Below are 13,986 nucleotides of genomic sequence, written 5' to 3'. Positions count from 1 at the left end.
TGAGAAATGCTGGAGTTCTTAAACCAGAAGAAATATGAAATGTAGGAAGTCAAACAGATCAGACCTATCAGGAAGCTGAAAAACTGGTAGAAAACAGACTTATAGAGAAAGGGAAGAGAAACCTAAGTTTCAGATTTGTAACATAGAGCTCAAGAAGTACAGCTGGGCAAAGGACATATTGCAGATTGCTACTTTATGTCAAATGAAGACGCACAACATTTTTGCGTCCAAGCAATATAAGTCATTCTGCCACAACATGTTTTGTTAACACAAATTTGCTTTAATGCGATTGAAGAATCGGGAACATTATTTCTAAAATGCAAACTTTTAAAACGTATATTGGCTGTAACGTAATTACGCTGCCAACACTTTAAGTGCTGTTTCTAAAGCATGATTTTTCTACAATGCGGGGTTGCAGAACAATGCAACTATCATGTTATAGAAGAGCTACCTGTACAGGGGCTTGGATATGGTCAGTCAGCTGCTCAGGGTGGTTACAGTCAGGAAACCCAGCACATAGTAGGTGAGGGAGAGAAGATATCCTGTCGGAGTGAGTAGGCTGTGCAGAAGACATTCAGGGTTAGTCAGGGTCAGATGTTAGCGAGAATGAAAGTGAGTAGGAAAGATGTTGCAGGAAATGGTAGGTAGCTGAGAGAGAGTGTGAGTGTGAGGTATCAACAAGAAGATGGTGGCACTTTCACTAGCAGAGTGGAGAAGGTCATTGATCTTCTTCCTACATTACTTAGGATGGTTGAGACTATACTGGCCTGAATGGTAATCCTGGGCAAAGGTGAGGACTGCAGATGCTGGAAATCAGAGTTTAGATTAGAGTGGTGCTGGAAAAGCACAGCAGGTCAGGCAGCATCTGAGGAGCAGTAAACTCCATGTTTCAGGCAAAAGCCCTTCATCATCGATTTTCCTGCTGAATGGTAATCCTGGTCCAGGTTGGTGTGGTTCCAGTAGAATGTCCGCCTAGGAGAGAAGGACGTACTGCCTCTGCCTCACCCCAACCCGTTTGCCACATGCAGGGCCAATGTCAGAAATCATGCAGACTGACAGCTGTTGCCTGGGTGCACAATATCTTTTTAAAGATGGTGCACCAGAATGTTGGTCAAATCTGGGATATCCAGGAAGTCGTGACTTGTTTTGGAAATGGCACATAGTATGATGGTGCTAGAATGTGTGAGAGGGGCACTAAAGGGTGGGATAGGTCATAAATCATAAATCAGGTGTGTTTTGGGATAAAAAGGTGATAGACACCCCCAAGCATCATAATGTGAAACCATCCGAAAAACTTGACAAAACTGACACTTAGTGAAAGAAATTAAGATTCAACTCTTGGTCTATCAAAGCAGGTTTCATTCTGTGATCAGACTAGTGCAGTGTTAGCATTGGATGGGATCATAAAGATGGCTAGAATGTGCTGCAGCCAGCAGATACAGATGCCAATTGACAGTAATCAGTTGAAATTGCACTATACATTACCATACAACAGGTCAGTTAGAACAAGTCAAAATTTACTTAAACTGTGTTATCGTTTGTGTTAGGCTAACTACTTTTGTTTCGATTTTTACTGGCTCGCCCCAACCCTGTTTTTCCCATAGGCCTCATTCTTTCTGTTGCATGATTTTCTATAACACAGCTTCATATGAGAATGCTACAGTAACATTATAGGAGGACTACCTGTACCATTTTGTTTGGAAAAAAAAGCAAAAGACTTAGGGTAATTAGTTTAATATTTTTAGAACTCTAGACAGATGGACAGTTTTTAAAAAAGAGATGCATTTTCAAATACAAATTAAAATAAACTGGGAAACAAAATTTAATTTAGAGTCATATAGAATTGAAACAGACCCTTTGGTCCAACTTTTCTACGCTGACCAGACATCCGATCTGACAGAGCCCCATTTGCCTGCATTTAGCCCATATCCATCTAAACTCTTCCTATTCATATATTGTTCCAAAGGCTTTTAATTGTTGTAATTGTACCTGCCTCCACCACTGCCTCTGGCGGCTTGTCTCATCCATGCACCATCCTCTTTGTGAAAAAGATATCCCTCAGGTCCTTGTTAAATCTTTTCCCTCTCACGTTAAACCTATGCACTCTAGTTTTGGACTCCACCGACTTCAGGAGAAAGACCTTGGCTCTTCACCCTATCCATATCCCTCATAATTTTATAAGCCTCTATAGGGTCACCCTTTATCTGTTAAAACTTATGTGTTAATGAATAACCCTCTTTGGGAGGGTTTAAACTAACTCCGCGGGGGCATGGGAACCAGGACTGTAGCTTTAGGGTACAGGACCTTGAGTGTAGGGAGGTTAGGAATAATGCAGCGATCTCTAAGGAGGGTGCCTGTAACCAGAAAGGTGGATTGAAGTGTGTATACTTCAATGCCAGAAGTATAAGGAATAAGGTAGGTGAACTTGCAGCGTGGGTTGGTACCTGGGACTTCGATGTTGTGGCCATTACAGAGACGTGGGTAGAACAGGGACAAGAATGGCTGTTGCACGTTCCAGGGTTCAAATGTTTTAGTAGGATCAGACATGGGGGTAAAAAAGGGGGAGGCGTGGCATTACTTGTCAAAGACAGTATCACAGCAGTGGAATGGACGATGGAAGAGGACTTGCCATCTGAGGTAGTTTGGGCTGAGGTTAGAAATAGGAAAGGTGAGGTCACCCTGTTAGGTGTTTTCTACAGGCCTCCTAATAGTCCTAGAGAAGTAGAGGATAATATTGCGAGGATGATTCAGGAAAAGAGTGAAGGTAGCAGGGTGGTTGTTATGGGGGACTTTAACTTCCCAGATATTGACTGGGAGAGCTATAGCTCGAGTTCATTAGATGGGTCGGTGTTTGTACAATGTGTGCAGGAGGGTTTCCTGACACAATATGTCGACAGGCCAACAAGAGGGGAGGCTATATTGGATTTGGTTCTAGGTAATGAACCAGGCCAGGTGTTAGACTTGGAGGTAGGTGAGCACTTCGGGGACAGTGACCACAACTCGGTGACTTTTACTTTAGTGATGGAGAGGGATAATCGTGTGCCGCAGGGCAAGAGCTATAGCTGGGGGCAGGGAAATTATGATGCAGTGAGGCATGACTTAGGATGTGTGGATTGGAAAAACAGGCTTCAAGAGAAGAACACTAATGAGATGTGGGGAGTGTTCAAGGAGCAGCTACTGCGTGTCCTCGATAGGTATGTACCAGTCAGGCATGGTGTAAAGGGCCTTGTGAGGCAGCCGTGGTTTAGTAAGGAATTGGAGTCCCTTGTGAAAGGGAAGAAGGCGGCATATGTAAAGATGAGGCGTGAAGGTTCAGTAGGGGCGATTGAGTGTTATAAGGTAGCCAGGAAGGAGCTAAAGAGGGAGCTAAGAGAAGCGAGAAGGGGACATGAAAAGTCTTTAGCTGGTAGGATTAGGGAAAACCCAAAGGCTTTCTATAGGTATGTCAAGAATAAAAGGATGACTAGGGTAGGTATCGGTCCAGTCAAGGATAGTAGTGGGAAGTTGTGTGTGGAGGCGGAGGAGATTGGAGAGACATTAAATCAGTACTTTTCATCAGTATTCACTCAGGAACAGGACACTGTTGCTGATGTGAATATGGAATCACAAATAATTAGAATGGATGCCCTGGAAATATGCAGGGAAGAGGTTTTGGGAATATTGGAAAGGATGAATATAGATAAGTCTCCTGGGCCTGATGGCATTTACCCCAGGATCCTATGGGAAGCTAGGGAGGAGATAGCAGAGCCATTGGCCTGGATTTTTATGTCGTCGTTGTCAACAGGAATAGTACCAGAGGACTGGAGGATAGCGAATGTGGTCCCATTGTTCAAGAAAGGGAGTAGGGATACCCTAGCAACTATAGGCCAGTGAGTCTGACTTCAGTGGTGGGCAAAGTCTTAGAGAGAATGGTAAGGGATAAGATTTATGAACATCTGGGTAGGAATAACGTGATCAGGGATAGCCAGCATGGTTTTGTGAAGGGCAGGTCGTGCCTCACAAACCTTATTGAGTTCTTTGAGAAGGTGACCAAGGAAGTGGATGAGGGTAAAGCAGTAGATGTTGTGTATATGGATTTTAGTAAGGCGTTCGATAAGGTTCCCCATGGTAGGCTAATGCTAAAACTTCGGAGGTATGGCATTGAGGATACATTAGAGGTTTGGATTAGGAATTGGCTGGCTGGAAGGAGACAGAGGGTAGTAGTTGATGGATTATGTTCATCTTGGAGCGCAGTTACTAGTGGTGTACCACAAGGATCTGTTTTGGGACCATTGCTTTTTGTTATCTTTATAAATGATCTAGAGGAAGGACTTGAAAGCTGGGTAAGCAAGTTTGCGGATGACACAAAAGTCGGTGGAGTTGTGGATAGTGAGGAAGGAAGTGGTAGGTTACAGCGGGATATAGATAAGTTGCAGAGCTGGGCGGAAATGTGGCAAATGGAATTCAATGTAGCTAAGTGCGAAGTCGTTCACTTTGGTAGGAATAACAAGATGATGGATTACTGGGCTAATTGTAGGCTACTTGGTAGTGTGGATGAGCAGAGGGATCTTGGTGTCCATGTACACAGATCTCTGAAAGTTGCCACCCAGGTAAATAGTGCTGTGAGGAAGGCATATGGTGTACTGGGCTTTATTGGCAGAGGAATTGAGTTCCGGAGTCCTGAGGTCATGTTGCAGTTGTATAAGACTCTGGTGCGGCCTCATCTGGAGTATTGTGTGCAGTTTTGGTCGCCATACTATAGGAAGGATGTGGAAGCTTTAGAACGAGTGCAGAGGAGGTTTACCAGGATGTTGCCTGGAATGGTAGGAAAATCTTATGAGGAAAGGCTGAGGCACTTGGGGCTGTTCTCATTGGAGAAGAGAAGGTTTAGGGGAGATCTGATAGAAGTGTATAAGATGATTAGGGGTTTAGATAGGGTAGATACTAAGAACCTTTTACCGCTAATGGAGTCAGGTGTTACTAGGGGACATAGCTTTAAATTAAGGGGTGGTAGGTATAGGACAGATGTTAGGGGTAGATTCTTCACACAGCGGGTTGTGAGTTCATGGAATGCCCTGCCCGTATCAGTGGTGAACTCTCCTTCTTTATGGTCATTTAAGCGGGCATTGGATAGGCATTTGGAAGTTATTGGGCTAGTATAGGTTAGGTAGGATTCGGTCGGCGCAACATCGAGGGCCGAAGGGCCTGTACTGCGCTGTATCCTTCTATGTTCTATGTTCTATAACAAGTAAGTGTTAACACTTTTAAACAAAACTAAAATAAACAAAAATCAATTATTAGTTAACAGGAAAATAATACACCAAATGAAAGCAAAAAGCAAGATTTGCATTCACTCATTAAAACAAATATGTGTTATGAAATGCTTTTATACAATTTTCTCCTTAGAAGGCAGTCCCTCAGGACTGAGGATAATTTTCTTCCGCTGTTGTCTCCTGAGGTGATTATACAGTCCAATATTGGATCCACAACATTGCCACAGGTGGAGTTTTCCAACGTGGGTGGAATGCTCAGGTTTTTACACGCTCTGTTTACTTTTTGCCTTGTTTTCCATCTTGGCCTGTTGCAGATGCTCAAAATGATTGGCTACTTCATAGATACTTCTCCAAATTAGATGGTCTTGGATGGGAGATTCCAATGAATCAGTGGGGATATTACATTTCTTTCAGGGAAGATTTCAGGACATCCTGAGGGAGTCATTTAAGGAAGATATTTTCAAAAACATTCAATGTGCCAGACAGCAAGAATACCACTCAATTGACTTTATCTCCTTTTGTTAAGAACTAAGAAGAGTTAAGAATGGAGTGGCGCTCATGATGATCACGGAAGCAATGAACACTCTCGTTTGAGGAAGCACCTTGAGGATCTCCACAATTGTCACTCAGCCCTCTATGTGAGTGATTTGACCGCATTCCATCATCTGTCACCATCTCAGAGCAACCCCAACATGAGATTGAAAAGATCATCCAACAGCTGAGAATCAACAATGCTGACATTGCAGAAGAAATCCCTGCTTAAATACTAATATATGCTGAAGAAGCCGTCTTGACTTGAGCAATTGCCACATCCAACCATGACAACTTTTGCTGGCTAGTTAATTACACGTCCAATATACATCTTTTTTTCCGAATTTACACCCATTCCATGAAAGCAGAATGAATAAATTACAAACTGCTATGGGCAATTGGGCATTTTCGGCTGCATGCCCAGAAATATCGAAGTGATGAAGCAGTTACAGAACAGATTTGCTAGCCTGTTGCCCGATATCAGGATGTATAAATCTGACTAAGGGGTTGGTGGGTGTGCTGGGAAATGGGACAGTTTCCGTTAGAACAGAGGAGATGGAGATACCATTTTAAACACTGGGTTTTGACAAGCCAAGAGGATCATCTTAGCAAATCCTATGGAACAGGTCCATTGAACTGTCTACCTTGTCTTTCCTTATGTCCCAAGCACCCAGGGTTGCTTTTTATCTGTCTGCATTTGTATATAGGGGAATTTTAATGAGTAGTTATATGTAAGTGGTTTGTAATTGTTTAACTGTAGCAGGAATCTAGTTACTTGTTATAAATAGCAATTCTTAAGTACAGAAACTTGGTCCATGATTTGTTAGTCAGGGTCTAAAATTAGGTAAATTGAGGAATTTTGAGTATTCTTCTAAAATTTTTAACTTTTATAATAACCCCAGGAATTATGAGGCTTGATTTCCAGCCAGGCTTTCCCAATGAGGTGAAACAAAAAGACTAATCTTTTGCTGGTGCAAAAGTGACAGGGGGTTTGTTCATGTCATAAATGTTTGAGTGCAGTATTTTTCCATTCATTCATTCACTTGAAGTCATAGAAATGTATAGCATGAAAACAGACCCTTCGGTCCAATTCGTCCATGCCAACCAGACATCCCAACCCAATTTAGTCCCACTTGCCAGCACCTGGCCCATATCCCTCCAAACCCTTCCAATTCATAGACCCATCCAGATGCTTTTTAAATGTTACAATTGTACTAACCTCCACCACTTCCTCTGGCAGCCCATTTCCACACTCACACCACCCTCTGCATGAAAAGTTTGCCCCTTAGGTCCCTTTTATATCTTGCCCCCCTCACCATAAATGTATGCTGTCTAGTTCTGGATGCCCCCACTCCAGGGAAAAGACCTTATCTATTTACCCTATACATGCCCCTCATGATTTTATAAACCTCTATAAGGTCACCCCTCAGCCTCCAACATTCCAGGGAAAACAGCCCCAGCCTATTCAACCTCTCCCCATATATAGCTCAAATCCTCCAACCCTGGCAACATCCTTGTAAATCTATTCTGAATCCTTTCAAGTTTCACAACATCCTTCCGATAGAAAGGAGACCAGAACTGTACGGAATATTCCAAAAGTGGCCTAACCAATGTTTTGTATGGCCGCAACATGACCTCCCAACTCCTGTGCTCAATATTTTGATCAATAAAGGAAAGCATATCAAACGCCTTCTTCACTACCCTATTTACTTGTGACTCTACTTTCAACAAGCTATGAACCCGCACTCCAAGGTCTCTTTGTTCAGCAATACTCCCTAGGACCTTACCATTAAGTGTATAAGTCCTGCTAAGATTTGCTTTCCCAAAATGCAGCACCTCGCATTTACCTAAATTAAACTCCATCTGCACTCCTCAGCCCGTAGGTCCATCTGATCAAAGTCCCGTTGTAATCTGAGATAAGCTTCTTCGGTGTCCACTACACCTCCAATTTTGGTGTAATCTGCAAATTTACTAACCATACCCCTTATGCTCACATCCAAATAATTTATATAAATGACAGAGTAGTGGACCCAGCACCGATCCTTGAGGCACTCCAATGGTCACAGGCTTCCAATCTGAAAAACAACCCTCCACCACCACCCTCTATCTTCTACCATTGAGCCAGTTCTGTATCCAAATGGCTAGTTCTCCCTGTATTCCATGAAATCTAATCTCGCCTTCCACCTCCCAATCCTCACATAAACTACATCATCCAACGACATTTCCCCCACCTCCAAATGGACTCCACCACCAGGGATATATTTTCCTTCCCACTCCTTTCCTCTTTCTGCAAAGATAGTTCCCTCTGTGACTACCTGGTCAGGTACACGCTGCCCAACATTCCACAATCCCCTCCTGGCACCTTCCCCTGCCACCGCAGGAATTACAAACCTGCGCACATGGCTCCCACCCCCCCACCTCCATCCAAGGTCCCAAACGAGCCTTCCACATCCATCAAATTTTCACCTGCACATCCACCAATGCCATTTATTGTATCCGTTGCTCCCGATGTGGTCTCCTCTGCATTGGGGAGACTGGATGCCCCCTCGCAGAGCGCTTTATGGAACATCTCCAGGACACCCACAACAATCAATCCCACCGCCCCGTGGCCCAACATTTCAACTTCCTCTCCCACTCTGCTGAGGACATGCAGGTCCTGGGCCTCCTCCACTGCCACTCCCTCACCACCCGATGCCTGGAGGAAGAATGCCTCATCTTCCGCCTCAGAACACTTCAACCCCAATGTGCACTTCATTAGTTTCCTCATTTTCCCTCCCCCAATTTTACCCCAGTTCCAACCTTCCAGCTCAGCACCATCCTCATGACGTGTCCTACCTGCCAATCTTCCTTCCCACCTATCTGCTCCACCTTCCTCTCTGACCTATCACCTTCATCCACACCCCCATTCAATTACTGTACTCTTTGCTACCTTCTCCACAGCCCCACGCCCCTCCCATTTATCGCTCCACCCTGGAGACTCCCTGCCTTCATTCCTGAAGGGCTTTTGCCCAAAACATCGATTTTCATGCTCCTCGGATGCTGCCTGACCTGCTGAGCTTTTCCAGCACCACTCTAATCGAGAGTCTGATTTCCAGCATTTGCTGTCCTCAATTTTGCCTATATGAATAGGAAGAGTTTAGAGGGATATGGGCCAAATGCTGGCAAATGGGACTACAAGCAGGTTGGGATATCTGGTCGGCATGGACGAGTTGGACCGAAGTGTCTGTTTCCATGCTGGACATCTCAATGGCATGACCTCTTTTTCTCACTGGAAGGAGGAGAGCATGCCAGTGGATCTCCAAGATGCTACACTGTAACTTTTAAACAATGTCACGCTTTTGGTTGATACGTCACATTACATAAACTTCAAGACCTCCGTCTATTGTTCTCCTTGCATACAGAAACCAAACTCTCAACAGTATTCTGCTTGGAGGTTAACATTGAATCAGTTCCCTCTGCTCTTACACAGCAGTAACCTTCTTTTGTAAATCTTTAAACATGGCTGTTTCTGCAAGACAGCGGGGCTCAGTGGTTAGCATTGCTGCCTCACAGTGCCAGGGACCCGGGTTCAATTTCAATCTCAAAATGTCTGTGTGGAGTTTGCACATTCTCCCCATATCTGAGTGTGTTTCCTCCCACAATCCAAAGATTTTCTGATTAGGTGAATTGGTTATGCTAAATTGCCCCTAGTGTCCAGGGATGTGTAGGTTAGGTGTATTAGTCAGGGGTAAATGTAAGGGAATGGGTCTGGCTGGGTCACACTTTGGAGGGTCGGTGTGGACTTGTAGGGCCAAATGGCCTGTTTCCACACTGTAGGGATTCTGTGATCTATAATCTAAAATAGTCACTCCACCCCAATGTTACTCTCCAAATGGAAATTGTGTCACGTAGGTTGGTTTGCATACTGCGGTGTTTTTTTCTGCAATTCTGTTTGAGTCAAAGGTCCATTTCAAAACATGTAAAATTGTGCTGATAACAAGTTATTAAAGTCGATTGTAGATTTTCTTTCATTTACAACAGTTGAATTGACAAATAGGAATGCTATCTCATTATTAAATATTAAAGAAGATATACTCGTTGATATATGCAAATAACCGAGCATATCACATCATCACTGCGTCAGTCAGTATTATGTAGGGTGAGTGGAGAATTTTATTCGATGAAACTCTAGCATAAAAGTTTAGAAAGAATCATTATTTCAAACTTCTGGGAACAACAAAACTAACATTCTTACTTAGTGTTCAGCTGGTACCTGCGTTAAAAAAAACTTCCCGATTCAATATCGATAACTTGAAGAACAATAATGGCCGGTTTGTAAATGCCATTTATTGGCCGTGTGCCGGAGAGCTCGTCGTTAAATAGGATGCCGCCACGAGCCGCTTCTCCCTTTGATTTTTTCAAACGGGAAGCATCCGCGAGCTCGAGCACGCGAGCAGCGGGAGCCGATTGCTGCGTCAGGAGCGGTCCCCCCGGCGCGCGTGCGTATGCGCCGCTGCGTGAGGTGGGTGAACAGGGCGGATGTGGGGATGGGCCTGTTGCCATGGGGGGTGGGCGTAGGGACTCGACAATTGCTAGTGCGGTACGCGCCCCTCTTTATTTATAGTTCGTTTTAGGGACGAATTACGAAGTTGAGAGGGGGGAGTTGCAAGGGTAGGGAGGGGTTAGATGATTTCCCGTGCCACGAGGGACTGCTGCGACTTCAGTCGCTTAACGGAAGAGCGGGGGTGAAAAGAGTGGAAGGAGTGAGGAGTAAAAGGCCTGGGACCAGGGCGAAGGGCTGACCACTCGACCGAGATCTGTCAAGGGTGGATAACAGCAGCCAACTCCCGTGTAATCCCTTCTGAGCCTGCAGGGAGGTGTACAGTGCGTCACCTGAAGTTCAGACAGGGAGAGGAGGAAAGAGATTGCCGATTGTAACTTTGTGAGAGCCTCCGGCCCTGTTCAGATATGGAGCCTGAATGCAGCTTGGAGTATTTCTCGGAGCAGGTGGCTCAAAGGGATGTTAGTCGACGGCTGCAAGTGGGCCAGGAGCTGATCGATTACTTGGGTGACCCCAGGAGATCAACGGACGTGGATCATGACCAAAAGCGGATGCTGGACGATATCGTCGATGAGCTAACGGGATGGGTGAACTCCAGCAACTTCAAGGTAAGAGAAGGCGGAGTCCAGTGAGGCTGGTGAAGTGATTCCCCTTCACCCTTTCGACTCCGAGCCATCATCCGGTCCCTCCTCCCTTTCCTTCACCTTGTAGTGGAGAATCCCAGATCCTTCTGGCCGTTGCCACAGAATCCGGCAAGAAACTCAGCTGTTTTGGGGTTGGGCTTACTTGTGGCAGTAGGCGGAACATCGTCTGGGATCTGTAGTCATTGTCGGAATAATTGTCCCCATAGATTGACTTGAAGAGCATTTTAACAAATGTGCAAATAGCCGCCAGGCGTTTCCCCAATGTGGTCAGCAGATTGCACAGTCTCTGAAATTCATCAAGGACCTCTGACATCACTAAGATCCATTTGCGATCCATGGGGAAGAGAAACGTACAAAAGTTTTTTTTTAATTGATTCACTGCTATAGTTGAATTGGCAAGTTACAATGCTTTCGAGTTCCTCGAGTCAGTGTCCCTGATATGCTGCAGCATCTGGTAGCATGCAGAATGTTGTGACATCTTTTTTGATGGTGGTATCCTTAAATGTTTGGAGCAGTACCCTGTGACGTGCAAAGTGTTGCACTGTGACTTGAGTTGGGGGATTCTGCCAGTATTTGCACCACTGTTCTGACACCAATTTTATTCTGCCGTCAACTAATTTTATTTAACTACAGTGAGTTAATTTTATTTCACAGCATGAATGAATATCAGCCCTTTAGCGAGTTTCTTTTTCTGATGTGTTTAGATGGAATATTGTACAGGCAAGTTCAATGAAAAGTCATCAGAAAGCAGACTGTTGATTGTTGTGGAAGTTTTGCAGCGTTAAAATAGTGATACGTTTCGGCATGTCGATGGAAAGCGATACTTAAAAAGATACAAGCAGCTAAATTGTAGTTGTTTGTCAGGCTTTGTTTTTTGAGCTGGTCGTTAACAGGACCCGAAGACTTGTAGTTGACTGCCAAGTTGATGTTTTGAAATTTTTTTTTCTCTTTTACATCTACCAAAGCAAAAATGTTCGATGTCTTCCTAACATACAAGTTCGGCAATTGCTGTTTGTATGCTTAATGAAGAGTCACAGTATTTAATAGTGGATGTTTGTACTTGCCTTCTAGCTATTTCAACGTAAATGCGTCAATAAGTTTTTTTTAATGTCAATGTAAACTGTATTTTTTTCCGATTTGAATGATTCTTTCATCTGATAATTATCAGTCTACTTTGCCAAACATGCAAGACATTTTGGGAAGTAAAGTGAAACTGCCGAAGCTTGTGTCCCTTTAATTTTGTTTTAAAGGCTTACTTGTTTACTTATGTTACTTTAAATAGTTTGGCTATGTAGTGCATAAAATGCTCCAGCGTGCTGTGCTGTTGATCAGTATGAAATGATTTACTCTCTAGTTGAAAGAATTTCTCTTTAATTTCCCTCAAGCTTGTCAATTAATTTGAATGAGAGATCCAAGTTATTGGATTTTTGGAAGAAAAATGGGTCTTAGGTGAACTCTAATCTAAAACAACTCCATCAAATTTCCCATCAGGCTTCTTTGTTTCAGAGAAAATAATTCCTGCTTATACAGACTTTTCTCATAGCTAAAATTTTTACAGTTGTGGTTGTATCCTCTAAATCTCCTGTGCACCCATTTGAATGTGATCACATCACATCCTTCCTTCAATGTGATGACCAGAATTCCCTGCAATGCTTGAGTTGTCATCTCGCTTAGTGTTTTTGTACCATTGGAGCAGAACCTCCCAGTTGTTATATTTAATGCCTTGGCTAATAAAAGATTCCACTAATGTTTTAAAACAGCTTCCTTGCTTCAAGTATCTGTGGGCATGCAGTTGTAGGTCCTTTTTTTTTGTTCCTGTCTCCCTTTTCAGAATTATGCGATTGTATTCATATATGTTTGTCCTCCTTGAGGTTTACCTCTGGGTTTTTTCCGATTGAATTATATATGTCATTTTCCTGTCTATTTGATCTGTTCATTGATTCCTTCCACAACTTTGAGCTTTCTTCTATCTCTGAAACACATGGATGATTTTTATCTCTTTTTGGGGATCTCTTAATCATCATTTAATTTTTAAATTTTTATGCTATTTGCCAACTGTTCAGCCTTGTGGATGGTAGTTTCTAACATAGCTATTGGTTGGAACATTAAGCTGTTCAAGACAGGTAAAGTCTTGTATGGGCTCATACGAAACAATCTTCATCTCTCAAAAACTCTGGATGGTTATTGCCCTTTGCTTCCTGCCACTACACCAATTTTGAACCAACTTTCGCTTGGATCCCGCCTCAGGCAACTGTCTGTGTGGAGTTCGCACATTCTCCCTGTGTCTGCATGAGTTTCCTCCCACAGTTCAAAAATATGCAGGTTAGATGAATTGGCCATGTTAAACTGCCCATCGTGTTGGGTGAAGTGGTAATGGGTCTGGGTGGGTTGCTCTTCGGAGAGTCAGTGTGGACTTGTTGGGCCGAACAGCCTGTAAGTAATCTAATCGAATCTAATCCCCTGGATTTTGCTTTACTGAGAAGTCTATCATGAAGCCTTGTGAAAAATACCTTGCTCCAGTCCATGCAGACTCCTGAAGTGCTACCCTTAACCCAATCCTTTCTGATTTGATGATTTAAAACATTAAAAAATAAGAGTAGTAATGAACTGTTTGGCCCCTTGACCCCATTCCACTAAGCAGGTGATCATGACTGATATGATCGTGATCTTAATGCACTTTCCTCCTGGTCACCGAAAATAAAAAAAACTTTTCAATTTCACCTTGGGAAAAATTCAATAATCCCAGTGTCTACTGATCATTGAGAGTGAAAGAATTCCATAAAGTAACATAACAATTCTATATCTTAAATCTTTCTAAGCACTTGCCCTGCTCAGAGGTTGATGGACTTACATTTACTCAATTTAACTCTTTCTCCCTGTTGTTTTTTGTTCTTGTACTAGTACAAAATTACCAATTGTCTTGCCCATTGGTAGTCTAGCCAGTGAAGTTTAGAAAAGGGTCACAGTTTCCACTACTTTTCCTCCCTTGAGTATGAAAAAGTGGCTTTCAGGATTGGTG

At 43.4% G+C, this 13,986-nt stretch overlaps 1 protein-coding gene across 8 annotated transcripts in view; it reads left to right on the top strand.

The window, feature by feature from the left end:
* The first annotated feature begins 10,345 nt into the window (after window positions 1-10,345).
* The window catches only part of clasp2 (cytoplasmic linker associated protein 2), a 332,562-nt gene continuing 328,921 nt past the window's right edge, over window positions 10,346-13,986 (top strand). For all 8 annotated transcript variants that reach the window (XM_060822878.1, XM_060822864.1, XM_060822868.1 and 5 more), the window contains exon 1: window positions 10,346-10,931. In XM_060822878.1, the coding sequence (XP_060678861.1) occupies window positions 10,731-10,931 (201 nt within the window). In that variant the 5' untranslated portion in view covers window positions 10,346-10,730. The remainder of the gene's footprint in view (window positions 10,932-13,986) is intronic.

The sequence above is a fragment of the Hemiscyllium ocellatum genome, chromosome 4 (assembly GCF_020745735.1).
Source record: "Hemiscyllium ocellatum isolate sHemOce1 chromosome 4, sHemOce1.pat.X.cur, whole genome shotgun sequence".
Taxonomy (NCBI): Eukaryota; Metazoa; Chordata; class Chondrichthyes; order Orectolobiformes; family Hemiscylliidae; genus Hemiscyllium; species Hemiscyllium ocellatum.
This window is presented reverse-complemented; position numbering and strand designations above follow the sequence as displayed.